Source organism: Panthera tigris, chromosome D1 (assembly GCF_018350195.1).
Source record: "Panthera tigris isolate Pti1 chromosome D1, P.tigris_Pti1_mat1.1, whole genome shotgun sequence".
Lineage (NCBI taxonomy): Eukaryota > Metazoa > Chordata > Mammalia > Carnivora > Felidae > Panthera > Panthera tigris.
In genome coordinates, this window is record NC_056669.1 from 25,543,956 (window position 1) to 25,571,880 (window position 27,925).

The 27,925-nt window shown below is 45.7% G+C and overlaps 1 protein-coding gene and 1 long non-coding RNA gene across 3 annotated transcripts in view; one reads left to right on the forward strand and one right to left on the reverse strand.

The window, feature by feature from the left end:
- The window catches only part of FLI1 (Fli-1 proto-oncogene, ETS transcription factor), a 122,043-nt gene that overhangs the window by 89,728 nt on the left and 4,390 nt on the right, over positions 1-27,925 (forward strand). For both annotated transcript variants that reach the window (XM_042957787.1, XM_042957786.1), the window contains exons 6-8: positions 24,042-24,107; positions 25,778-25,837; positions 27,747-27,794. In XM_042957787.1, coding sequence (XP_042813721.1) covers positions 24,042-24,107; positions 25,778-25,837; positions 27,747-27,794 — 174 coding nt within the window. The remainder of the gene's footprint in view (positions 1-24,041; positions 24,108-25,777; positions 25,838-27,746; positions 27,795-27,925) is intronic.
- On the reverse strand, positions 4-27,786 carry LOC107179670. Its single transcript, XR_006208120.1, has 3 exons — positions 25,842-27,786; positions 13,897-14,025; positions 4-97 (listed from the first exon to the last, which is right to left on the reverse strand). It is a non-coding gene; the product is annotated as an uncharacterized LOC107179670 (long non-coding RNA).

The window sequence follows — 27,925 nt, forward strand, 5'->3', positions numbered from 1 at the left end:
AGTCTGTTCTCTCATGCATTTTCTTCAGTCCCAGGAACGGCACGGTTCCATGCTGTTAAGATTGGCGTGGGGAACTCCAAATCGGTGCACTCTTAACCTTAAAAACAAGATCGGTGGTTATTTTATGAGCAAAAACTGGTTTATGTGGGAAGGGCAGAGAATAGCAATTCAGGATAAACAAGCTATGGCGAAAGCATAGGTCAGCCCAACAAACAAAGGAGAGAGGAACATTATTTTATGGAGAACATGGAGGAAGTTGGGAGGAGTTGTGAATGTAAGTCCACTGGAGACAAGTAAGAGTTCGGGGGTGATGACAGCTTCTCATTGGCTGAGGTGCAGGGGGTAGCTGATTTCTTATAGGAGATATTATGTACATCTTTCCCTGTTGGAACCTGTAACTGATGATTCTTTCGTGTTGAGATTCATCTGTTGTGGTAGGTCATTGACACATCTGTTGAAGTCTGTAATTGACCATTCTTCCTGTAATTGACATGTGAGTTGTACTGCCCCCCTCCCCCCACTAGGTCTCTCTGGCCCCCCAACTCCATTTTATTGAGGTTTCCCTTTGTTAATTTTCAAGCACCAAATCTTTTGTTCTGCTCAGATTTTTCTAGCATACAAGGAAAGAAGCCAAAGCATATCCCGCTTGCACTAACTGCAAAAATGCAGCAAGGTTTTGGGGCACCTGGTTGGCTCAGTTGTTGAGCGTCGGACTCTTGTTTCAGGTCAGGTCATGATCCTGGGGTCATGGGATCGAATCCTGCATTGGGCTCCACACTGAGCATGAAGCCTGCTTGAGCCTGCTTGAGCTTGAGGCTCTCTCTCTCCCCTTCTGCCCCTCTCCCCTGCTCACACACACACACACTCTCTCTCTCAGGAATAAAAATAAAAACATTTTAAAAAATACAGCAAGGTTTTTAAATATCTTGTAATGATATCAAAGATAGGACTTGACATTGTTACTCCATGAAATAAAAGCTGTTGCTCTTAGAGGACTGCACCCTTTCAAAGCTGGAAGTTGGGGGCTTTTTTCTGTTGAAGATAATGAAATGAAGATTTTTAAGGATTCTTGCAAAGCCACATTTTAAGGGTCTCTTTTTTTTCCTAACAAATTTTAGCAACGCCAATTTATTTTTAAAGTGGTGATGTGGGGATTTGGTCTAGTGGGTTTGGTTTAATTGAGAGAGACAGGAACAACCTCAACAAATGGTATTTACCAGTGAGGATTTGATTGCAATAGCACCTCTCCACATCTTATTTACGAAACATTGTGAGGATGTGTTGTTCCAGATACTGTGTTAGATTCTAGGCATTTATTTTATTTATTTATTTATTTATTTATTTATTTATTTATTTTTAATGTTTATTTATTTTTGAGACAGAGAGAGACAGAGCATGAACGGGGGAGGGTCAGACAGAGAGGGAGACACAGAATCTGAAGCAGGCTCCAGGCTCTGAGCTGTCAGCACAGAGCCCGACGCGGGGCTCGAACTCATGGATGGTGAGATCATGACCTGAGCGAAGTCGGATGCTTAACCGACTGAGCCACCCAGGCTCCCCTAGATTCTAGGCATTTAAACAAGTGAATGATTCATGGTACCTAGTTTAAGGGAGAAAAAATGTAAGTGAAAAAAATCGGCCCAAGGCAAAAAGAAAAAAAAAAAGAAAATCCACGGAGGAGGAGAATTTTGAGTGGCGGCTTAAAGAGCGAATAGGAGTCTGATGAACACACTCCCTTCCTTGACTTTCTACTTTGCCACTTTTGTACATCTGCTGTATGCCCATCACTCACTTTGCCCTCTCCCCACCCCCCATCAACCCTCAGTTTGTTGGGATGAGCACTGGGTGTTGTATGGAAAGCAATTTGACAATAAATCATACATATATATATTATATGTATGTAATATATATAATAATGCACAATATATATATTGTACATATATAATGACAGTAAATCATATAAATATATATAATATTACATATATATATATATATATATATATATATATATATATAATGTACATCTGGTGTAAAATTGAATGAATGAAGGCAGAAATTTTCCATGTAGGTTGCATGTAGTATAGCTCAGCATAAGATTTCAGAGAAACATGAAGCTCTTCTAACAGAAAAGCCTTAAGGAACATTGATTCAGAATCCTCGTGAGTTATGGAGGAAGCAGACCCAAAAAGCATGGGTGTTTTGGCCATGGTCACACCTTTGATCACATAGAACTTTGTGTTTCCTGTTAACAATTTATAATCAGATGATAACCAGAGAATTTAGTGAAAGGAATATACAACATGGTGAATCTGCTTTTAAACTTTTGTGGTTTCATTTATTTCCTCTCCCCCGCCTCCTACCCCACGCTGGGTCCATGCTACTGTTTTCCTTTCCAAATCACATTTTTTTGGATTTTGCCATGAAAGCTAAAGTCATATTGACTCATTCTGCAGTCCAAGCCACATTTTACTTGCTGACCTAGTTAACATCATGTTGCACATGTCTTAATAGAGAAAATATATTATAGTGACAAACATATTAAATTCGAGGTCAGGGCACCCTTGGCTTGGTCTGGGGAGATCACTTCATGCCCCGCATCTTCGTTTCCTGTCAAATAAAAGGACTGAACTAAGTCAGTAGGGGTTTGACTCTTGAGCTCTGGGCTTCTAAAGGGATGTTCTAGAACCGCAGGTGAGGGCTCCGCCTTCATCAGGGCCACACTGTTTTGATCTGGTTTATTTATTGAGTTAAAATTTCATTTGAGGATAAGGATCCAGCTCTTGGAAAGAAGGGGGTAAGCGAAAAAGAAGGACTGAAGGGAGAGAGAGAGAAAGGGAAGGGGAGGAAAGGAAAAGAAGGAGATCCTTCAAAGTTCCTTCAGTTGTTCAGGCTAAACCCTGCTGGCAACCAGTGAGACTGGGGCCGAGCCAATGAGAGAATATCTGATAATGGGCTTAAAATAAAGACTTTCGTTTAGAAGCAAGTCTGAATTGAGCTGCATTGATGAGCTGCAGCTCATTACTCCTCCAGGGGTCTTAGCTTTCAGCCCTCTCCTTTACCTACCATACTGCATTTCCTTCCCTTGGCTCCTTTGTGTACAGGGCGGCCGAGCATTTGCAGTGCCACTGGGCTTATTCAGGCTTATTGCAGGAGTAGCTCGCTCTTGCTGGGCAACAACCCCTCTTCTGAAATGAATTAACTGTAGTATCCAGGCAAACGCACGCTGCCAGGACCTCATTCAGGTGGTGCCGGGGCATTTATCTCCCAACATCGGCCCTGGCCTCTAGAGACCATTAAGTCTGTGCTTTGCAGGTGCATCTTTTGTCCCCAGTAAAGCTTTCCACTTGAGCTGTCTTGCTTCTGTGTTGCCTCCCCCCTTGTGAGGTGGTCTGAATCTGTCTGAAAGGCCCATCATCCACAAAACAAAGTGCATTAGCAAGACAAAGCTAATCAGGCTTCTCTCTCCTTCCTTTTCACTCTCCTCCCCACCTCTTTCCCTCTCTCTCTCCCTCTCTCTCTTCCTCTCCTGCTTTTTCTCTAATAGCTGTCTTGATTACTGAAAACATTAAATGGAAAACTCAAGAGAAAACACCGAGCCACCTTGACTCCACGTTGTTGGAATAAGACACACACACAGCCCCAAACAAGCCCAGAGTTCTTCTAGAGCAACAGAGCTGTGTGTGCGTGCGTGCGTGCGTGCGTGTGTGTGTTGTGCCTCACAAAGGGCAGGTGCTGGCATCACACACAAAGGAAAGAAGTTGAAGAGATGATGTCTATTGTGCTTCTTCCATTCACTTATCAAATGAGAGTGCCTTTTTCTTTAAAATGGCATAATCACCCTTCCAGCTTGTCTCTTGCAAATGATTGCACCCTCGGAGGGTCATTTGTGCCCAGGAAATAAGGCTTGATTTTTAAAATTAATTTATAGCAGTCTCTAAGCCGCTTTACCCAACGTATTCTATACTCGCAGATTGGACCCAGTTAAAACAGTTGTGCTCGCTTGACTTTACTTATCAAGGCTAATGCACTTTAAAAAAATAAATTAGGACAGAAGCAATTGTTACCCATTTACGATAGCAGCCACAACCGTCGTCTATATAAGGTTTTGTAATACCTTAGACACCCTCTTGCTTTGCCTCCGCTTCTGACCTGGAAACATCCTGAGAGGTAGTTAAGACTCTCTCCGTTTTGGGGAGAGAGAAAGCGAGGTTCAGCAACTTTAAGTGGTTTGCTGAAGGAGCACACAGCTGGTCAACAGCACAGCAAAGACTCAACCCCGGTTGTAGGAGTCAAGGTTTCCCTGCTTCAGATGGTCTCCCTGGCAAATACAGCTTTTCCCTTCTGGCCCGATTTCCATGCAGACAGTATCTGGCCTATATGTTGTCACAGCAGAGATCTGAAACTTTGCCCATTATTTTCCCCTGTGGCCACAGTTTTCCCCAGTGTCATCTCCTTCCATGCCCCTGTACTGTTCTCTTTTCCCAAAGATGAAGTCATACCCAACCCCTGACTGTTCTAGTCTGAACTGCACAGAGAATCACTGAGAGAGCTTTTGAAAAACACTGGTGCCCGAGAGCGGATATTGTACGACTCCACTCCTACGAGGCACCTTGAGTAGGCAAATCCATAGAGAAGGAACATAGAATGATGGTTCCTGGGACCAGGAGGAGGGGGGAATGGGGAGCTGTCGTTGAATGGGTACAGAGTTTCAGTTTGGAATGATGAAAAAGTTCCAACGGTGAAAGTTACACAACACGAACGTACTTGATGCCCCTGAAATGTACACTGAAAAATAGAACAGTAAATTCTGCGATGGATGTTTTGGCACAATAAAAAAAAATGAAAAATTTAAATGAAAAAAATGATTAAAATGTTGATGCCCAGGCCCCAGACATGACCAATTCTACTTCAGAATATCTAGGAGTGACACATGCACATTGGGAATTTTTTAAAGCTCTCCAGTTTACTCTCATAAGCTGCAGCCCAAATTGGGAAGCCTATGCTACAGTGCAGACACAAACCAGAAAGAGGAGAAGGAGACCAGCTCAGAGCCTCCCCTGACCAGGGTTTTCCTGGAGATGCACTGCGGGGGTTGATCTTGACCTTTCCTGGCCTCTCGTGAAGGAAGCCTGGGACCTACAGGTTGACTGATGAAGGTGTGGGTTGAGTGAAGGGACCACGTGATCAGGATTCATTCTCTTCATCATTGTCATTGATGATGTGATCGTTATCACTGATTTTAACAAATTTACATTAGCACCTCACTTCACATCTCAGAAATTCCTCTTATAAGCCCTCACCGTATGTATCTAAATAATACATATGGTATCGGTACCTTGATTTTATAGGGAGGACACTGGGGTTCTGGAAGTTAAGTGGCCTTACCAGGTACATCCGCAACCTGGAGCCGGGACCACTAACTCCAAACCTGTTCTCTCTGCCTTCCATGTGGAGGTGGGAGTGTGTTTGGGGGTGCAGGTCAGAGCTCCACCTTGTTTTCTGGGTAAACCTTAGGGACCCCCAGTGCTCTCAGCTGGAAAATTAAAATGCAGTCATCAGCGCACCCCTCTGGTCCAGGGCTGCTTTGCATGGCTAAACCCTCATTTCCTTAGCTCCTCATGCTGGATCTATTTAAATACCTCTGCCTCTCCAAAAGTCAGAGGATATTGAGCTCCTTGTTTATTAACTCCTGGAACTCATAAACCTGCCAAGGGCCCATGTAGCACTGAGCTTCTTGCCCCAGCCTGGGAAGGCTTTCAGAACCGGCTGCTAAATGCAAAACCACTTCTCCACTGCGGGTAGATTGTCAGCCTGTGGAATAGCCATCGCTAGCAGTTGCCTTGGCTGATGGATAAAAAGTCTGTCTGCTTACACTCCAAGTATGGGAAAGAGGGGGGGAGAAACTACCTTTCCGCATCTTTTGGAGAGAAATGCCTAGCTGGCACTGAAGATCGTGCTAACAAGAGCCCGGCTTCCCTCAAGGAGATTTCCAGATGGCAGGGGCCTGTGCACATAGCAACAGCCCCTTTTTTGCAGCCCTTTATTGTTTGCCAAGCATTTGCACATCCATTATCTCATTTGCACCTCATGCCATCACCATGAGACAGCAGGGCTGGTATTATTATTATTATTATTTCATTCTGTAGGTAATGAAAACTAGGCACAGAGATTACGGGGTTCATTTGAAGTCATCCAGGTCTTAGGGTACAGCAGGGCTCAAACGTAAGCCTCTGGCTTCTTTCCTCCCTCCAGGTTGTTTCTCATATCATCATCTCAACATATTTAATTCAAGCATGTAATGATAATTTGAATTAACTAAATTATTTAATTCATGCTCTGAATTTACCTAAGGTAGATATTCCTCTCTTACTTCGGCATTGTAGCATCTTAATTAAAAACTAGGGGTGACTTGGGGCACCTGGGTGACTCAGCTGGTTAAGCGTCTGACTTCAGCTCGGGTCATGATCTCGTGGTCCATGAGTTCAAGCCCCGCGTCAGGCTTTGTGCTGACAGCTCGGAGCCTGGAGCCTGCTTTGGACTCTTTGTCTGCCTCTTTCTCTGCCTCCTCCCCTGCTCTCACTCTGTCTCACTCTGTCTCTCTCTCAAAAATAAACATTTAAAAAATTATATAAAAAAACCTCAGGGTGCCTGGGTGACTTAGTCAGTTGAGCATCTGACTTTGGCTCGGGTCATGATCTCACAGTTCATGAGTTCAAGCCCCGCATCAGGCTCCGTGCTGACAGCTTAGAATCTGCTTGGGATTCTCTTTTTCTCTCTCTCGGTCTCTGCTCCTCCCCAGCTCATGCTCTCTCTCTCTCTCTCTCTCTCTCTCAAAATAAATGAATAAGTTTAAAAAAAGAAAAAACTGTACACAGACTGTATGATCCTGGACAAGTCACTTACTTTTTCTGTGTCAGTTTCCTAATGTATAACATGAGGACAATTTTAGTACCCCTCGAGGGCTGATACAGTACTCATAAATCACTTATTAGTGTGGTATCTGACTTTCCAATAAGTGCTCCATGTTTGCTCCATGAATTGTAATAATAGTTGGCATTATTGCAAAATAGTTAGAATATTTTTGAGGGGTTCCCATTTGCTGACACTGTGCCGAAGGCTGAGAAGGGTACCTTAGCATATCACCTGGCGTGGCAATACCACGGGTGAGACACCGGCAGTGCGTAAGGTCTTCTTGGGGAGATGCACGTGGAACTCATAAGGAGTAAAATGAAATTGCATATAATCAGTTAGAAAAACACATGCTACGTACAAGAAGTTCTCTGAGACTCATGGAGAGATGAAAGAATCATTAAATGCACATCCCAAAGAGATGTGAGGCCAGAGGTGACGTGGGCCCGGCTGAGACCACACGGGGAGTGAAGGCAAGTGGCAGAGCTTAAAGTCACTCGGTACCTTGGTCAGAAAGGGACCAAAATTCTGTGATTCGCGTCCTTCTCCACCTTATTCCGTCACCTCTTCATTTATTAAGAACCTACTGTGTTTGGGACACTGGGTGGAGCCCCAGAAACATGGTGTGCCAACCAGCACCTGCCATCAAGGGGCTTGGAATCAGAGATCTGTAGATTACGCCAGTAAGCAATTAAATAGTGTGTGGTGGAGTATGGGTGATGTATCACCAGATCTTGCCATTCCCCCTGCATTACATCCTCTCTGGGGTGTCCTTTAGATGATTTAATTTTCGAGGTCGCAGTTAAAGATGGGACACCCCTGGAAGTCTTGGAAATGGCTGTGGAAACCAGGGGAAGGTGGTCGACCCCAACACCAATCAGTGGGTCTGGGCCTGCCATGTATGTGTGGGGGCCGCAGTGTGGAGGCGCCATATGTGTTCAGGCTCGATTTGGGGAAGGGGACCAGGGGAGCTTCTCTGGGGGTGTATGAGCATGCCCCGTGGGAGCAGCAAGGCCTCCCAACAAGGCTCATGGGTGACATGGGCTTGAGGTAGGGGGCCCTGCATGGACTCTGGGTGGCTCACGTGAAGCTGAGAGACCAAGTCCCCTTGGGCGTCTCCCTGTGGGACAGGAAGCTCAGCAAAGGAACCCAGAGCCAGGAATCTGTTTCAAAATAATGGGGGCTGGGGAGGAGGAGTGGGTGGGAGGAGAGCTAAAAGGACACTGGCCCTGAGTCCTTGCTTGTTAAAGCAGGATAAAGGGCCCTCTACGCTTCCGTCGACTTCTGTCTCTGCGTTTCTACGCCTCTGAAATTTTCCACAAGTTAAAAGATGCCTTGAGAAGTTTCGTTTTGATGGGAAAAGACACAGAGATGAGCTCAGAATACGTATTCCTAAAGCTGTGCACTGTGCGTGTCGCGTAGTGCATGAGGGTGATGCGTCTCTGAGTACAGCATTTGGGGGAGAGTGGGCTTCGGGCAGCCTCCTGAGTGTAGTGTCTCTGCAGGAGGGGAGGGTGAGTGTGGGGTTGGGCGTGGGCACGCCTCGGACAGGGCAGCACGTGGGGGATTGCTCTGGAACATGTGTACCACTGTGAGGTGAGCTCCTGTTATTTTTAGGGAGTAAATAACCTCTCTAATGGAGCAGGTTAGATGGTTAACATGCACTTAGAATTTAAGGGTATTGAGGCCTCACAGGAGGGCCTGTTAAGAACTTTGTCATTATATGTTTTTCCTTTATGGTGAAACACCCCTAATCCATTTTTAGCAAAGCAGGGATGATTGCTGAATGTGTGTGTGTGTGTGTGTGTGTGTGTGTGTGTGTGTGAGAGAGAGAGAGAGAGAGAGAAAGAGAGAGAGAGAGAGTGCTGTTTCTGTGGTCCAAAGTCAGGATTTATGATTATAGAATAGACAGTAGCTTGCTCTCTCCATTTTACTTTTTTTTAAACTGTTTTTCTTTGAAATTCCAGAGTTAATGTTTTGTCTGCTTGCGATCTGACCCTCTTTGGAGAGCTACATGTTTGTGTGTGTGTGTGTGTGTGTGTGTGTGTGTGTGTGTGTGTTCACCAGAGAGAGATTGAAAGAGAGAGAGAAAGAGAGAGAGCTGGAAACAAAGAGTCGTTGTCTCCAAACTGTAGCAGGCAGGAAACCCCAATCCCAAGGGAATTTAGCCAGCCAGCCCTGTCCCGGAGTCAGACTCCAGCTCTCTGAATTCAATTTGACAGCTTGTCTGGGACACTTTCTAAGTAACCATTATCCTTCCTTTCTCTTAAGTAAAAGCACTGTTATTTTTTTCCATGGGTGTGCTGTGTGCACTGTTATCACACATGTGTGGCTTCCACACAGCGACTAGGACATGCTTTCTCTAAATTATTGGAAACACTTAGCCTGTTTCCTAAGACAAGTGTAAATTTGTTCCAGAATAATGAGGCAAACGACTTTCAGTATTGTACCATTGCAGTGTTAGAGGAAGGTATAGAGGAATTTTGTTGGGACATTTCTTTTTTTTTTCCCCTTTAGTTCTAGTTAAGGAAGGAGTTCCCTTATTTGAAGGAGCTTATCTGTCTCAGGAATATTCAAATTGTATACATTTTATTCCTTTGAGGATTTTTAAAAAAATATATCCAAGAAAAGATCTCTTGCTATGATCATTCCCCTCAGTATCTATGTTGGATTGACTGACTGCCTGTTTTAAAGAAATAGACCACCATACATCACACTGCAGGAAGAGAATTCAGAGGTTTCTCTTCACTGCAGGAAGAGAATTCCAGGGTTGTATGGGGCAGACACACACACAACTATGGTGACTGCCTAAAGTGCCAGGTGGGAACTTCTCAGTCTTGGCTTCCTCAGTTACTCAGATCAATTGACTTTGCCACCACAACATGGTGGAATTGTGAGGCAAAACCAGCTTTTCCGTGTGAGTGTGTGTGTGTGTGTGTGTGTGTGTGTGTGTATTTGAAGGCTGTCCAGGTTGAGCGAGGCAGGATCCACAGGCACATGTCCCGGAACAGTCTAGGTGTTTTCAGGGTTCAGGAATGGGACAGCTTTGCCCAATGGCACATACCCTTTCTCCTCTGTCTCCCCCCGCCCCACACCCCAATCTATGTCTTAGAAAGCCACATTCTGAAATCTACCCCCCCACCCCCAAAACACCCCCACCATGGAGAGCCAATGTTGTAGTTGAATATTTGATGGAGAAGAAATGTGCCTCACACCTTAAGGTGCAAGTCAGATGATATCTCCTCAATATGATCATCCATCTGTTCCCAGAGAGCTTTGCTTGTAGCCACTGTTTCCCCAGTTTAGCATTCAATGAATTCTGTCATAGTAGTCTTTTGTCTTATAAGACTTGAAGCATCTTGGAGATGGGGACTTTGTCTTAGACAAGGCCACTGAATCGATGGATGAAAATTATAGGCAAAATGCCTTAAACGACTCCCAAGAGTTTACTATACAACTAACTCTTCGTGCTGTTTCCCAATTTGAGAGTGATATTTGGACTTCATATGATGTAGAGGTGGTATGGAACTTGCCTTTCCTTTCTACCTTGCCTCCAATCTCCCCTTCACTTGACCCCCAAGGTGATTCTTCGGAAGCTATGATCAGTCCCATCCAGGAGGAAAGGGAAGAGTTTGCCGAGAACAGATTCTAGTCACAAGATGATGGTTCTTCTTCACCCTTGTGGCCCAGTTTTGATCAGCTTAAGCTTCCCTTGGAGGCCCTTCACATCTGGGTCCTCCGGCTGTGTGTTCCATTGCAAAAAAAGGCAAAGGAGAACCAAGCCAAGGAAAGTAGCATCGCAGGAAAAATGTAACTCCTACTGACTTCAACCTTCCTCTCCTTTCCTTCCTTTCCTTTTATCACCTTCCCCTATAATGATAACAGCTAACACTCACTTAGTGGTTACACATGCCAAGAACATTCTATTCACTTCACGTTTGCACTTCATAACAACCTCATTTAGTTGGTACTATTATTATTCCCATTTCACATATGAGAAAACTGGGGCACAGAGAAGTTAACCCCAAATCACAAAGCTAGTATGAGAACTGGGTCTGTTACTGCAGCCTCTTGCCCACAGGGCAGTTCCAAGGCCTCACAGTTGCCTCTTCCTATTCCATACACCACCCCATGGAAAGGCCAATTTCTTCCAGACAGCTGATGTCACCTAGCTACTAAGGTGACATGATTAGCTTAAGGGATTCCTGCTGTGGTCCAAAAAATCAGGAACCTGACTCAGTGTCTGCATTTCAAGAAGCAAGTTAGGTGGTTTCACAGATGTGCTTTTCATTAATATGCTTTACGATTTCCATGACATTACACGTTCTTTTGTATTCAATATTACATTTAAAAGAATAAAGGCAAAAGAGAAGAGATCTAGACAAGGAAATGATATATTATGGAATACTAGGTCAATCAATAAGGATGGCAACAAACTTAATCTTAATTTTTTTGGTGTTTATTTATTTTGAGAGGAAGGGGGCGGGGGAGAGGGAGTCTTAAGCAGGCTGCATGCTCAGTGTGGAGCCCAATGGCAGGGCTCCATCCCACGACCGAGATCACGACTTGAGCCAATATTAAGAGTTGGACACTTAACCACCTGAGCCACGTAGGCACCCCACAGTCGTAATTTTTAGAATGAGGGTGAATAGATATCAGTCTAATAAATCTATTTGTGAAACGTCCCTCAAATCACAGCCAGTAAGCAATCCCTTGCCTCTATAAGCTTCATTGACCCATGGTTCTCAAGGAGGAGAAAGAAAGATACCAGAATGCCTGTGAGCATTTTGAAGACATGTGCCAGGACCCTCTAGCCACCCCACCCCACACACGCTTCTCAATTCCTGTGTACCTGTGCTGGGTGAAGGGGCCCGGGATGAAGTCAGAGCTGAGAGATTTGTGTTCTTAGAATAAGTGCTTTCCATTGCTTCCGAAATCTTGTCCCCTGACATCACCCCACCATGGGGAGCCAGAGCTTTATTTGAATACTTAAGGGAAAAGAAGTGTGCCTTCCTTGCTCTGTATCAGCACCCTTTCTGCCACCACAGTTTTGGCCTTTTCCTGTCCCTGTGCCCAAAGGCACTCAGGCCCCTAGTCCTGGTCCTTGCTGCTTTCAAACTCCCATGTTGGCCTTCCTGCCCTCCTTGGGCATGTCTTTTGTCTATATGTTTATTGAAGCTGCTCTTAGATGCTCCCTGGAGAAATCAAGAACCCAATCAGCACCAACTTGCCCAGTAACATTAATGACTGATGACAATGAAGGGATGAGCTCTGCTGCATTTTAAGAAGAGAAAATGGCTTTAAGTAAACCTAGGAGGGGGAAAGAGGAAAGGTGCAAGGCTGTGGGAAAGTATTTGGAGGCCACTTGACCTCAAGAGCACCCTTCCAATCCCTCAGGCAGACAACAACTCCTCCCCTGCCACTGGGGAGGGACCTCCCATGGCAGTGCCCAGTGGGGTGCAGCTCCCACCCCAGTTAATGCCAGTTTCTCGGTAGGATCTCACACTGACTAAGTGGGCCATTCAAGTTCTGAATCTCCAATTCATCTCCAGACTCTTGACTCTTGCTATTTTAGGCCTCTCATGTCTACCAAGTTTCACTTTGACTCAGACATTTCATCCCATTCCAGATAACAGAGCTACGACTCAAAGTGAAATTGGCCTTGGTTGATGTAACTCCATTTCTATTACCATGTGGTCTTGGTTAATAATAGAAACTAGAAGTGACCCCTGTGGCTATTTTGAGTAGTGAGTTCCCAAAGTACTTTGGAAAGAAAATAGGAAGTCCAGAAGGGCTCCAGAGGACCTACTGGTGGCCACCTCGAAACAAAATATTCCAAATGCACTTGTTTTGCAAAATATACTGATACAGAAATTATACAGGGAGATTGTTTGGAGGAAGTAGTTATTGTAAAGTCTTTGAAGGAAGCTTGCTTAGTCTCATGCTTATAAGACAAATTCCATCTTCTCTCTCTCTCCAGAGAGAGAGAGAGAGAGAGAGAGAGAGAGCAGCTTCTTTCCTGCCAGATAGAGGTGTAGGGGTTTGGGGCATCTTCTAGTGAAAAGCCAAGACATTGATAGCATCGTTTGTTATTTTAATATAAAAGCTTTTCCCAAGTTCTTTGTATAGATGTTAACAACTTACTCAGTTTAGAGAAGCTCCTATATAAGAAAATAAAGAACTTATTTCTCATGAAAGAGCCTTTGGGGGAAAGATCAAGTCTTTGAGGAAGAAAGAGTACAGCTAGAAACACTAACTGGGACTTGTGTGGGCTTTTCCTCTCTCATCTCGGGGATTTGTAAGCTCTCACATGGGAGGGTCAATAAAAAGTTTAAACATGCCTCCTTGATAAAGCTCAGATTCTTGTGTCAGGCATACTCTAAAGAGGAAGTGGTAGTTAAGTGGTATTATTACTTTGTCTATTAAAATTCAACACACCTTTCAAAGCCCATTTCAAGTCCCACCTTCTTCAAAGTTATTTCTTCCTTACTCCCCAAGACAACAATCTCCTCTCAAACCCTGACCACACTCACAAACTATGAACCTAATTACCTAATTACAAGATCACCTCGTAGTGTTGAATTGTGAGTTTGGTCCTACGTCCTTTTTTCCAGGATGTTTGGTAAATATCATTGACAGATGGATGGACCCAGTTGATGGATTCACTGGAGACGAAAAATCTAGTCTTTGACAATCTAATTCAATATTTACTCAATTCTTATGCTTCACTAAAGAGAGAACCAAAAGAAATTATCTTTGGTTGACACAGAAAGATTAACTCCCTATCTCCAATGAATTAAACTCTGGAACAGGATAGCAGAACAGGATAGTGGCTATAATTCTATAGGACACTTTGGAGTATATAAAGCATTTTCACATACATGATCTCATTTCTCCTCAGTAGAACCCAGTGGGGTTTAAAAGGGCCCTTTGGTTTCCAAACTCTTAAATTTAGAAGAATCATCGCCCCCCCCCCCCGGTACCTACCTTTTACAGATAGGTTAACTGAGATTCAGAGAGATTAAGTCCCTTGCAGCTGGTCACCAGCAGAGATGGGAAGCAAATGACGGAGTTCTGAACCCCAACCCAGAGTTCTAATTGCAGTGAGCTGTTTCCCTGCTTGGAACAGATTAAAGAGAAGTTATTGAATTCCTTCTAATGAAAATCTTTAGGTGCACTTACTAATACCACAAACGACCTTATGCTTGATAAGATTTAGGTACTACTTGTCCAAAGAGATGAAAATCATTCTTGCTATAATTTTGAAAAATCTGTGAGCTTAGAAAGTCTTTGGCCTGCCGGCAGAATAATTATCAGTCCTGCCCAATATCCTAGGGGAGTTTAGAGGATGGCAGTTTTTATGCTATGAGTCATACTTTCAATTTCTATTAAAATTCTTATACGGCCACATATGCTTTCTCTCAGGCTTTGGGCCTCCAGGCCTGTGCTAATTTGCATGTCTGGTTTAGATAATGTCTGAGGTCTCTTCCAGTCTGAAAAGAAGCCTCTGATTCTATTATATAAGTGAGATCGCATTCCACCTACCAAGAAGTGATGGTTCTTCTTCTTTAACTACCGTGTTTTCGTTGTGTGGATACAGGACTCAGGGATGAGAGCATTTCATGCTTACCTGCCAGGCCACAAAGATGGAGTATTCCTTCACGATGAACTGACCTGTCCACTTGTCCTACACTGGCCCCAGAGAACCATTTCGGATACAGGTCAAAAGGCAAATCGTAGTGTTGGGATTTTAAGTTTCTGGATCTGAATGGCAATCCTAAGTCCACGTGAGGCTGAGACCCTAGCATTACCAATTACCCTGATTCTACATATGCAGAAGTTGGTGAACTCTTTCCTGGACTAGACTCTCACCTTTTACTGCCCTCACCCAAATGTCAAAAGAACACTGTCAGGTTTTTTTTTCACTAATTTCGCTGTCTTCCAACACAGAATAATTCTCACTGACCAAAGAACTAGTAAAAGGGCATTGACTTTCCAGGAGGGCTTTCAGATCAACATAGGCCCGTCTGGTCGCTCTTCCTGAGAACATGATGGTGCTGGGGAGAGCTCTATTTTCACGACATTAGACAGCTCAAGGCTTCGCTCCAATTACGTATTTTCGGCGAGGCCCTCCCCACCGCTGGGCTGTCTATTTCTCTCTCAGTGTTTTCCTTTTCTCCACAGCACTCACCACCTTCTCCTATACGATGTAGTTTGCTGTTGGTTTTGAATGTAAGCTCCACAGAGCACTCACCACCTTCTCCTATACGATGTAGTTTGCTGTTGGTTTTGAATGTAAGCTCCACAGAGCAGGGATGTGCATCGAGCCGTCACTGTATTCTCAGCACGTAGAGCAGTGTCTCACAGAGTAGCAGACTCTCAATAAAATTTGGCTGAATGAACGAATGGGTTGTGGGATAGGAGATATCGATGAAGTCCAATAAGCTAGTATTGGGGAGGGGAGGAATCTTGGAGCGGGCGAGGGAAACGAAGGCAAGGAAGACACAGTCCCTCTCTTCCAAATGATTATCGCCAGGCAAAGGGGGATACGAAGAATTCACAAGAAGACAGAACAAGGAAGAACAATGAACATCAGACTCTCACCAGAGAGCCTTGAAAAGAAAATGATGCCCAAACTGACTTGTCGAGCAGACACAGGCTGGTACCCTTTATGGCCAGAGCGAGTGAGGACCACCACTCCATGAAAATGTCAGCGCAGGTCCTTCAGACCTGGGTCCTCAGCAGGGCCGAGGGGGCCCAACACAGACTACCTCGCATTTCTCCTCAAGCCCTGTTACCTAAGTGAACTGTTAGCGTTTCTTTTTCCTACTTGGAAGCCTTTTAAAACCTGAGGCAGGTTTGACCAAAAGCCTTGCACTTCAGTTGTGTCTACATGACCCAATGTGGAGGGGAATGTGGGCAAACACCCAATTAATCTAGTCAGTGCGGATTGCTTTTCCACATAAGGCTGGCCCCAAAAATCCCACTTTGAGGCCTTATCAAAATAAATACGTCATTTAGACTCCTGTGTCATTCAGACACAGAGCCCATGGGAGAAACAAAGTGAAGGAAGGGTCCAGGCTCAGCAGGGAGAGTCACGTGACTATGGCAAGGCCGCGCCTGGCGAATGCGCCACTCGCCTTTCCAAACTTTTCGTATTTAAAAACCATCCATTTTTTTTCAGGCATTTTTCTCATATGTCCTTTTTTCCCTTCGCACATATAATATCTTAAACAGTACCTCCATTATGCTCCACGCAGTGGGGCTGGTTCTGAGGCTGAGGGGCTGTTTGGATTCCAGGACAAGATCCTTGAGCAGAGGAAATCTGATCCAGGATGTTTTTTTTTCTGTGAGTTCCAAGTTTGAGGAAAGCCTTCCCTAGATATTTCCCTCCTCCTGAGGTCTCAGTGGAAGCCAAGATCTTCTGTTGCTCTTTGGAACATAAGATGCCACTGAGGTGAAGGCGAGGCTGCTCCTATAGAACGGGTTGAAGTGAGGTGAGGACGCAGCTCTGAGCATCGAGGCCGGCCAGGCGGGGACCTAGAGTTGCTAGCCATTGGGTTGTGCTAGACTCTTAACACCTAAGCCTACTGTACCAGCAGGCAGCCCATAGCCACTGCCCCTCGCCATCTTCTAGGGAGGTGTCTCTCACACAACGGTCCAGGCTAAAGCATTTCTTGTTTCAAAAGAGAGCCCACACTTGGGGCGCCTGGGTGGCTCAGTCGGTTAAGCGTCCGACTTCCAGCTCAGGACATGATCTCACAGTGGGTGAGTTTGAGCCTTGCATTGGGTTCTCTGCTGTCAGCAGGAGCGCACTTTGGATTCTCTGCTCCTCCCTCTCTCTCTGTCTCTGAAAAATAAACATTAAAAAACAGAGAGAGAGAGAGAGAGAGCCACACTTGATTCCAATTTGGGGATCCCTGATTCAGGAGCACAGGAATGGAACTATTTCTTCTCCTTTATGGTTTCTCTTCCTTTCCAAGGCCTTCCTTGATGAACTTTTTAACCTCCACTCTCCAGATAAACATTTTAGTGGTGCAAGGAAGATTGACTCAGTTACAAGTATATGGTGTATATTTTTAAGTTGCTGTTCATCAAATGTTTGTTTCCTCAGAGCAATCCTATAAAGCACGTGTTCCTCATCTTTTTGAGAAAAGAAGGACCTGAGGTTCAAAAAAGCAGAGTAACCTTTTGACCAGAATCACCCAGCAGAGTACAATGGCAGAGTGAGGATCCGAACCTAGAGCCAACTGCTGCTTCTTTTTTTTGTTAATAAAAAAAAATTTTTTTACATTTATTTATTTTTGAGAGACAGAGAGAGATAGAGCATGAGTGGGGCATGGGCAGAGAGAGAGAGAGAGAGAGAATCCAAAACAGGCTCCAGGCTCTGAGCTGTCAGCACAGAGCCCAACGTGGGGCTCAAGCCCACGAGCCGTGAGATCATGACCTGAGCCGAAGTTGGACGCTTAACTGGCTGAGCCACCCAGGCGTCCCCGGAGGCCAACTGCTTCTAAACATTGTGTCATAAGCCCTGGAGAAGCCCCAAGGCTTACCACAGGAAAAGGACACCTTCACAGGGACTTCCTGTGTCCTGCATAAACAGCCACTGCTCAGGTGCTAGTTGCCGCTCACTGTGTTTGAAGTGGGAGAGCCAGGCCAGAAGGTCAGACATCTGGCAGGGTCGCTGGTAGGCATTATCATGGAGACAGTGGCAGACGAGAAGCCGGTTCTGAGGTGGGGGTTGGGAAGGTTCAGGAAGCAGAGCAGGCTTTCACCAGTAGGGGGCAGCGTCAAAGGCAACACAAAGGAGAGCCGGGAAGAAAGCAGCCTGAGTCGGGTCATTGGTCAGTAGGGCCTGCTTCTCAGAGACTGGGCCCGTCAGAAGAGCCCAGGACCTCACAGGGAGAAGGGGCTTTGGAGGATCGTCTGGCCCAGACTTCTCCCAACAACAAAGAAGGTAGCCCCCCACCCTCCCACATGGTTCTTCCCTGGGAGCGTCTAGGGGATGTATCTTCTTCTGAGCAGGCTTGGCTTTTTCCTGGGGAGTTCAGGGCTCTGGGTCTCCTCTGGCATCCTCACTCTTTCAAGAAAGGAAGTATGGATCTGACTGAGAGAAGCCTCTGCTCTAAGCGTGAACAGCCTTGTCCATTCTTCAGCTGAAAGGTCTACATTCAGAAGCTGGGCTCTCCACGGATAAACAGGGCTGAGTGCTGCCAGATGCTTCAGCGGCAAAACCAGAAATCCGAAGAGAAGTTTCAGGGAAAATTCATCTCTTTCCATCAAGTAACTGAGAGCGTGGCCTCGTGTCGTGAGGGATAAAGAGAGAGGCCCTTGTGTGCTGGTGTCACTGCATCGTGGGCCTCCGGGTGAGGTCATGACAAAGTGGAGGGCTGCGTGTTCCCTGGTCCGTTAGGCCTTCAGACAGCCAACCGTGGGCGTCAGAGCAGAAAGAAACTTTCTTTCCTGAGTCAGTTGGCCAGATTTCTAGGACCCGTTTAAAAGCTTCACACAGAAACGGAGTTAACACTGGGATGTCTATGAGAAGGTCATGTCCAGAAAAAGCTTTCCCCTTCCAACAGGGACTTTTCAGAAAAAAAACAAAAATCTCCATGCTCATATTTCTCTATTCCGGGAGGCTCTCCTGAATTCTGAGAGGCCATTTAGTGTCAGATTCAGCCACACTGAGTATCACATAATGGAGATACTGTTCAGGCCATTATATACGTGAGGCTGAATTATCGACAATGCCCAGTAACGCCCAGAGTCTCCAGAACAAGCTTCTGGTCCCTCTCTGCTTTGGCAGAAATTGATTTTAGGGCTGCCTGAAACCATGGGCTCCAGCTGGAGCCCTTTGGGTGACTTCTCTGAAAAGGAATCACAATGAGATTTGCCATCTTAGTATTCTATAAAGCCAGAGAGTGAGTTTGCCAGAGTCTGGGTGATTTTTCTGCTGATAAGGCCATCTGCCACCTGTTAGAAGATCGTCCACCGGTCTGCTGGTCCCGAATGTTCACATTTTTGAACGCTGGGCCCTCTGCTGCTACCTTAGCATGTCTTTTCAGAAGACAGTTCTCAGGGGCCCTTGGCTGGCTCAGTTGGTTAAGCATCTGACCTTGGCTCAGGGCAGGATCTCATGGTTAGTGAGTTCAAGCCCCACGTTGGGCTGTCTGCTGTCAGCAAAGAGCCCACTTCGGGCCCTCTGTCCCTGTCTCTCCCTACCCCTCCCCGACTGGTTCTCTCTCTCTCAAAAATAAATAAATAATAGAAAATACGTTAAGAAAAAAAAGAAAAGAAAAGAAGACGGTTCTCAGAACGCAGACAGCACACACATCTGGGAGCTGTGGGGTGGAGGCGGGGCTTGGTGCCCACTCAAGCTGCTATGTGGACCCGGAACACCCCACGAGAGAATTTTCCCTGAGCTGGCCGGCCGCAGGGGTCCGGGGCTCTGACACAGCCAGGCATCGGGCCCAGGAAGGGTTGGTGTTTGCATAGAAATGTGAGTCGCTGGGTTAACTCCCCAGTCCAGGCTTTTCCATTTCGGTTACAGACATATTTCTGTTTGTGTGTCTGGAGCTAGAGCTGACCACACTGCTAGGTTTTCCCTTGTGTGACTTTTAGGAGAAAAAAACCAAAACAAAACAACACACAAACCCTCATTTCAACAACATTGTTTAAAACTACGTAAAATAAAATGCAGGCATGTAGATGTATGGTGTCTGCTCCTTGACTTCCCTGTGGGGACAAGGTTTCGGCCTATGCCTTGTAGTACACGCACTGTTGTCCTTTATGCCCCGAGGGCACACAGGGCTCACGTGCCTATACGCTTCGTCTCCCAGACTCGAACCACCTAAGGAAAGTCAGCGTAGGGGCCTTGAATTCTCTTCAGCTAGTGAAATAGCAAACAGTAAGAGGAAGCTCGTATCTTTGGCAAGGACAAAATATTGGCCTTATTTATTCATTCATTCAAAGAATTACTGTGCACTTGTTCTGTGCGGGACGCTGGTCTAGGTGCTCGGTTACATCAGGGAACAGAAGAAAGATTGCCACCCCTGTGGGCCTGACGTTCGGGTAGGAGATGCAGACCAGAAACCACAAATATGAGTGAGTGATTAAATTAGGCGATAAGTGGAAAAAATAAGAACCGCGTAAGGGGGTGGGGGAGGGGAGAAGTTAATGGGTATCGGATAGGGCTAGAGAACATGTCTCTGGGGCTAAACATTTTTTAGGCGTATGCTAATGATGCCGATAATGATATTACTTGCCAACATGTACCAAGGCTGTCTCCACCCTCTCACTGTGCTAAGCGTTTACCTGGATATCTCATTTAATCCGCAAGGCCGCCTGGTTCTTCAGCACTCTAAGGCAGAGTGCCGGACCTTGGTTCAGGGCCTGGGTCTTCTCCAGCATCATGCTTTGTCTTTACAATAGGACTTACTCCAAAAACACTGGTTTTCATTTAAATGTTACATGTAGCAGCTGTCCCCACGAACCCCTGTGCCCAAAGAGTACATTTGTGAAACTCCTCAGTAAACGGGCCCAGGGGGTCCTTTGTGGACGCAGGTGCCAGTGGGAGGACTTTCCAGGCCAGGAGATAGGAATGAAAAAGCAAAAGGGAGGGGCCTCGTGGTCCGTGTTGCCCTGATTTCACACTCTGCTCTGGGACAGTTGAGATCATTGGCTAAAGACACCAGCTGATGGCTGATGCCTCTTGCTATTTATTGCTCTGTTAAATGCACAGGCTGATTGCTGGCGGCCTCTCTGTTTCTGTCACTTCCTTTCCGGGGTTGGTTAGGTCTTCGAAAGTCTTTGCAGCCAGGCTTTCCCCCTGCGGTGGGGCAGTGGGAGAATTGCACCCCACAGCAGCCCTCCACAGCCCCTGAGGCATTGCAGGAAAGATGGGGTTACCAAACACTTTTCTGATAAAGCATCGGCTTCACACCGGGATTGGGCACTTGGAGTTAGAGAAGAATCCAGCCATCACCCACCCTCGGGTGGTTAGCGGGAACTCACCCATGCATTCTGTAACCTTTGTGTGCTTGCTGTGTTCCTGGAGGTGCCGTAAAAGAACAGGAGGCAAAGTTGATAAGTCGATGGTAATTATAGCTGTGGCCATAATCGGGTCTTCGGAATGGATATAACATAGCTTTCAGATAGGGTGGAAGCCTTCAGTAGAATAATGATTGACGAAGAAAACAATAAGTAAACTTTGAGACAGAGATCTTATCAGTGCAGTAAATCATAAGTCGAGTCAGAACTGTGGATGACACACACCAGTTCCTGGAACTTACTGATTTTTTTTTTCTTTTTGCATGAACTTGTCACTTTCGATCCCACTTTCTGTTCTGTTCCTATGAGAATCGCCTCCTTCCCCAGGTGCTCCCATCCATCCCACACCTCCCCACAGGCTCCATTCTCCACCACACCCTTTTTCATGGTGGTGCCACACACCCACAATCTCACTTGGCTGGCTGCTGTCACCACAGCCTTGAACATGGTGATTGCTCCCTCTCTTCTCCCCAGAGAGGTCTCACTCAAGTCAGACGGCCCCAGTTACACTCACCTCTCCCTCCTTAACCTCCAGTGGACCCTAATATCGCCACCACTCCTTTGACACGTGGCCTGTATTTCCCCACAATCTTACTCGTCTCCTCCTATTTCAATACGCAGGGATGGGGAACTTGTTCCATATTACTTCACATCCAGGCTCTGGCCACGCACGGAATACAATGCAGGACAGACTCCCAGTTACGACTGTCCCTTGAACAACGCGAGGGCTCCACACTGTCCGAAACCAGTGTCTAACTTCCAACTGTTCAAAAGCTTAACTGCGAATAGTCTACTGTTGACCAGAAGCCTTACCATTCGCATGAAACAGTCGCTTAACACATGGTTTGTACGTTATGTCTATTATATGCTGTATTCTTACAATAAAGTAGGCTAGAGAAAAGAAAATATTAAGGAAACCACAAGAAAGAGAGAATACGTGTATAGTACGATACTGGAAACGATCCATGTATAAGTGGACCTGTGCAGTCCAAGTGTTGTTCCAGAGTCAGCTGTAAGTTGCTGGAGGCCTGACCAGCATTTGCTCTCCGCCCCCCCGCCCCCGCCCCCACCCCCAAAGAGAAATCTTGAAGAATCTCGCCTTTCCTTCTGCTTCTCCCGGCACTGCACACGCTCTGTGGACACCTGCAAGATGTCCCAGAAAACGCTCATGAGCGCCCCCACCTCATTCCAGGCTTGTAAACAAGTTGGGGTTTTGGTTTGGTTTTGCTTTGTTTTGTTTTTAGGCAAGAGGAAGAATCCGTTCTCAGGAGGAATTGTGGGGTGGCGGGGGTGGGGGGGCTGCCAAATAAAAATAAAAACAGACGACTTCGGCAGGTTGAGCTTTGTCTCTCTTTTGTCCCCTTCTCTGTCCTTTATCCCCATCCCCGTCTTTCTCACTTTCTGTTTTGCTTTTCATGCCAGCTGCTACAGACGGGAATTTAAAAACTGGGCTGGCTCTGCCAGAGCCAGGCAGAATGTGCATCCACACGTGGGTTTTGCCACAAGAAACCGGTCCTTGTCTTTTGGTTCTTCTTAGCCACGACCGATGAGAACAAGCAGTCGACTGACCCCATCCATCTTCTCGGTTCTTATTTTAATTTGTTCAAGAGGCTCCGAAGGGGTGGAGGAGGATGGTTTGGGTCTCACCCCTGCCAGGCTGTTGTTTGATGAGGTTTTGCTTCATTTGTTCGGGTGGCTTTTATGGGGTTTTTTGTTGTTGTTCATGGAAAGACTTTGAAAGTCATAATTCTGAATCCTTAAGGTCTTCTGCTGTTCAGTATCGCAATGGGGATCCCCTCATTGAGAAAGGAAGAGAAGAAGCTTCCAGCCAGTTAGTTATGCAAGGTCTGAACATGGTTATGGAGGCCTGTGGACTCTTTGGGGAAAGTGGTGAGGACCACAAAAGGTTCCGGCTCAATGGAATGCTCCCCAGGGCAACCTGGGAGCAAGGCTTTAGGCCCTTCCAGGCGGGAAGCATTTCTCCATGTCCTCATTTCTTGGTCCTGCCCCCTTTTCAGCCACACCTCTGGCCTCCTCCCCTTCTCTGTGGTCATCGGGCCCAGGCTTCTCCACTACTGTTGGAAAAGCATGGAGAGTCTGTAATGTGCTGACACCCCTGAGCCATCGCCACTGGCATCAGCGTGCTGATGTCAGGAGCTGGAATCAACCTTTAGGAGCACCATGGGCCCTTGTGGAGGGCATTGGACACGGCCCATCTCTTCAGAGCTGCTTAAAGGACCTTGTTATACAACTGTAGACAAGTTTTTTCTTTCTCAACTTGTATTAATTTATATGTGTACAAAGATTTATAGGCTACCTCACATACGTTGTCTCGTTTGATTATCACCTGCCTCCGTTCAGGCCACTGCAACGAGTCCCGTAGACTGAGTGGCTTATAAATCATAGGTATTTATTTACCATGTGTCTAGAGGCTCAAGTGCGAGATTAAGGTGCCAGCAGGGCGGGGTTCTGGTGAGAGTTTTCTTCTGGATTAGAGACCATTGACTTCTCTCATCCTCACGTAGCCAGAAGAAAACAAGCCAGCTCTACGGCCTCTTCTTATAAGGGCACTGACCCCACTCCTGAGCGCTCCAGCCTCATGACCCAATTACCCCCCAAACCTGCACCTCCTAGTGTCACCACATCACATAGGGGATGAGATATCCACATGTGAATATGGGGGCCGGTGGGGGAGGGGGAACACAGAGCTGCAGTTCCCAACATTACCCTAATTCCTTAAGGTAGATAAATCGTGTACATGTTCCTGTCTGTCCATGTTAGAGAAGGTTGAAGCTTGGGGAAGCCTAATGATTCATTCAAGGTCCCACAACAAGTGGCGGCAGGGACAGAACTGGAACCAATCCTCTGACTTCACATTCAGGATTTTTCCTGTTCCTTCAGCTTTCAGTCAGTATTCATGTTCCTTCCCACCCATACCCCGAGGAGGAGTACACTTCCGGAACTTAGGCTGACGAAGGCATTGCTGATTAAATTGAATTTCTCCTGATCGCTAAAAGAGAATCCTCGTGGCACCTTTCTGCAAAGCAGGAGATGCTGACATACCTCTCCCTGTTGTTTTTCATCAGACCCTTCTTACGACTCAGTCAGGAGAGGAGGATGGGGCAATAACATGAATTCTGGCCTCAACAAAAGTAAGTAAATGTCACACTACTATTTGGAGGAAAACATTTTTTCTACAAACAGGGGGGTGGAGAACAGGACCATGAGATAGAGCAGGACAGGGTGAACATTTGTTGTCCTGCTTTGGGGGAGGACATCCAAATGAACTGCCAATTTAAGGCCTGCTGGTGATATCTGCTCCTTGAAAGACGGTATGGGATTTTCATTCAGACCCTTCTGTTTTGTTGCATTGCATTTGGTTTCAGAATTTTTGAAGTGCGAAGCCTTCTCAGGACTGGGTTCTGTATGAATGCAAGGTCCCTGGATTTGGACCCAGTCACTTACGTCATAATGGCCCTTCGTGACTTTCCTCCTCTGAGTGTTGGAACTTAATCGTACCAATATCCCTGTGCTGGTGTCATGAGTGGCTGAGGTGGAGGGTTGTCTTAGGAGGAGATGGCAGGGCTCTGACACATCAATCTGTGCTCAAGTCTGACCCAAAAAATCTCCCATTAAGGGAGTAGGGATAAAAAATGACTATAAACTCCTAACCAGAAGGGGTCCACCTTGCTACCTGTAGGAAGCGAAGGGTCAAGCATAGGAATCAGTGGTGAAGAGACTTCTTTCAGGAAGGGGTTAGGATGACCAGCTGATGTCCAAGCAATAACCAGGATTCCTTTCAATGCAATTGTCCTTTCAAACAATTCATTGTTTGTTTATTCTCGGCCCAAGACTTGGCACTCTTGGGTCCACAAAGATGAACCAGACCCAGGCCAATCTGTCAGGCTGGGGAGAGGGGTTACACACACACACAGTTCTTTCCATCTGGGTGATATCAGGGAAGGACTGTGGGCCTGGAACCACTTGAGTTGGCTCTCAAAAGAGGGGCAGGATTTGGACCTGCAGAGATGGGGAAGACAGACCCTCCTCGGAGAGATGGGGGCCAGGGAAAGATGGCAAGGTTGACGTGTCTGGGAGTCAGTGAGGACTCCAGGTTCCTAGAGTTTAGGATGCACAAAGGGAAGCGTTCTGGAAAGGTAAGGAAGGGGCACAAAGGGTAGTATGACGGTAGACCTTCATTCTTTAGTCGGTGAAGACTCACCAAGGCATCTCAGTGGTGGAGTGAAATGGTTTCAGAAGATTGAGCCAGCTAAATATCATATGATGGACCAGTGGGAAGAAGGGGAGTAGTGAGGAAAGAGACAGAGTAAGCCAGAAGCCGTGCAAGAAGCAGCTCAGATGGAGAAGCTATGGCGGCAGTGGAAAGGCTGTATGTGAGAGGTTCCGTGAGGGGAGCTCACGAAACACGGAAGCACGACGCGCGTGTGACGCTCGCGCATACGTCACTGTCCCATTAAGGACCTCTAAGTTTCGTCTTTAAAAATGCAGTTCACAGTGGCAACACCATTAGACATGCTGTGCTGTATGTTTTTTGTTGTTTATCATTGTCTCTCCATTAAAATGGTAAGTTCCACCAGAACTGCTGGTTCATTGCTGAATCTCTAGCCCCAAGAATACTGCCAGCACCAGTAGATTCCAGATAAATATTTATAAACTAAAATGAATGAGTGAGTAGAGAGTGAGAGGATGAACAAATGAATGACAAAGCACATTCGTGTTCCTCGTGGAGGGCATTTAACAAGATGTTCCTCTTCCCTCACAGAGAGTGACCCCACTTACCATATTTCTTTCCCTGCCGCAGGCCCCCCACTTGCAGGAGCACAAGCAATGAGTAAGAATACTGAACAAAGGCCCCAACCAGGTACCTGTCCGTGATCGGTAATCTCTCCTTTGCTCCTTATCCAACCATTGTTTCTGTGTGGTCAACTGAGGAGGGCTGAGACAATAGACAGTGTGTGTCTTCGGTCTCTTTCCGAGAGGGTCTGTATTTGACTCCCTGTAATCGCTCTGTGAATTACAAGTACCAGGCCCTAGAACAGGTAAACACGCATTGACTATGGGAAATAGAACAAATGTAAAGATTAAAAGATCCAACGCCTCATGTTGTAAAATAAAGAAACTGAGGCCCAGAGAGGTCAAGTAATTTGCCAAAAACCACCCAGCTGGTTTATGAGACAACTAGAGCTGTAGCCTCAGACTCCCAAGATGCTGTCCAAACCTTTGAGGTTTCACACAACTTGTCTTCTGAAATGACCCCATCCCGTAATGGGTCAGCTTAACAAATTAGGCAGGGGAACTTCTAAAACCAAGGACTTGGGAGACTCTTGGAATGAAACTAGGTCTATAACATCCTTCTATTACATTTGTCTTTTGATGACCTCACCTCTACTTGAATATTTATATAAGTAACGAGTTCACTGTTTCGGTAGGCTCCTTTCCACTATTTGAGCCAAAGTCGCCCTCCTTCTAACTGCCATCAAGCCTTCTAGTTTGCTCTCTGGAAAGCCTTCCCCCTGTTCTGTAGGAAGGGCCTTCCTATATCTGAAGACAGCTGTTGTGTCCACTCCCAAACCTCTGTGTCTTCTCTGTGTGACACAGCTGAGAGTAAGTTCTGGACAAGTCACTTGCTTTGGGACAGATAAATATTGTTTCCCATCTCTACCAAAGGCAGAGCAATAGAGAATTAACCTACATTTCATCAGGAAGGTTAAGAAAGAGCCTGCTGACTCTGAAATACAAACCAAACAGGATTTGACACAGTGGATCTAAGGAATTCTCAACAATAACAAAATTAGACATTACCTGCCAAAAATATTTTCGTTGTCATATTGTGTACCTACGACACATATATGTGGATGCAAGAAGGTAGACGAGGTAGCTTTGAAGACTCTTCAAGTTAATTCATGATTGTAAGCAGAAACCTAAAGGTCATGTTGATTTTCTTAAAATTGCAGTTACAATTTGCAAAAATAGCAAAATTGTACCAAACATTTGACAGCTTGGCCAAGTTATGATCCAGCTCTATACTATTTTCTCCCTTGAAAAAAAGGAAGACCAACCTCACAGAACCAGAATCACAAAGGTTCTTTATAGAATGAAATAATCACGGAAGTTTTACATACACTGAGATATAAAGAATAATCATTTTATAGCTCAAATACAAACTCTGGCCAGTCTTGTCAAATCTGGTACTAGAAGGGAACTAAGGAGTCAAGTAGCACAATGCTTTCATTTTGCACATGAGAAAACCAATACCCGGAGACTGTCCAGTGAATCAGTTAGTCGGCAACATAGCTGGGGCTAGAATCTGGGCTGCATGATTTCCAGGCACGTGTTTTTAATGCTACATCACAAAAACAGACGTGTGTAGAGAGCTCTTAAAAGACTAAGAATCATTAGACCTTTCTTTAAACCCATTTAACGAGCCATCCTTTACCTTATTCATTAGGACTGAGTATTAGCCAGCTTCTTTCCATATGGTTTCACGATTCTGCTGCCGGTAATGACAAATGTTAGACACCAAATATGAAAATTAAAAAAAAAAAAAAGATGCTGCTGGTATCCTATGTTTCTGTAATTATGGGGATGAAAACTATAACTATGCCCCAGATCTTTGAGGCCTGCATATAAAAGTAGTAAAGTTTTCTGAAATCAGTTTTTTCTATGATACCAAAATAAAAGTATAAACCCCAGGGGTATTCTTATTATTAATGCTGTTGTTTTTATATTTTTAATAACAGTGAAGCTAATTTCCTTTTTTGCTTCCTCAGATCCATATCAGATCCTGGGCCCGACCAGCAGTCGCCTAGCCAACCCCGGTGAGTTTACTTTGGCCTGGAAGGTTTTTCTTTCCAGAAAGTTCCATAGCTTTGTGAGGTCATACAGAGACCTCTGTCCTACGTTCAGACACCTGAGTAGGAAGTTACTTGCACTCCTTCCCTTGAAATGG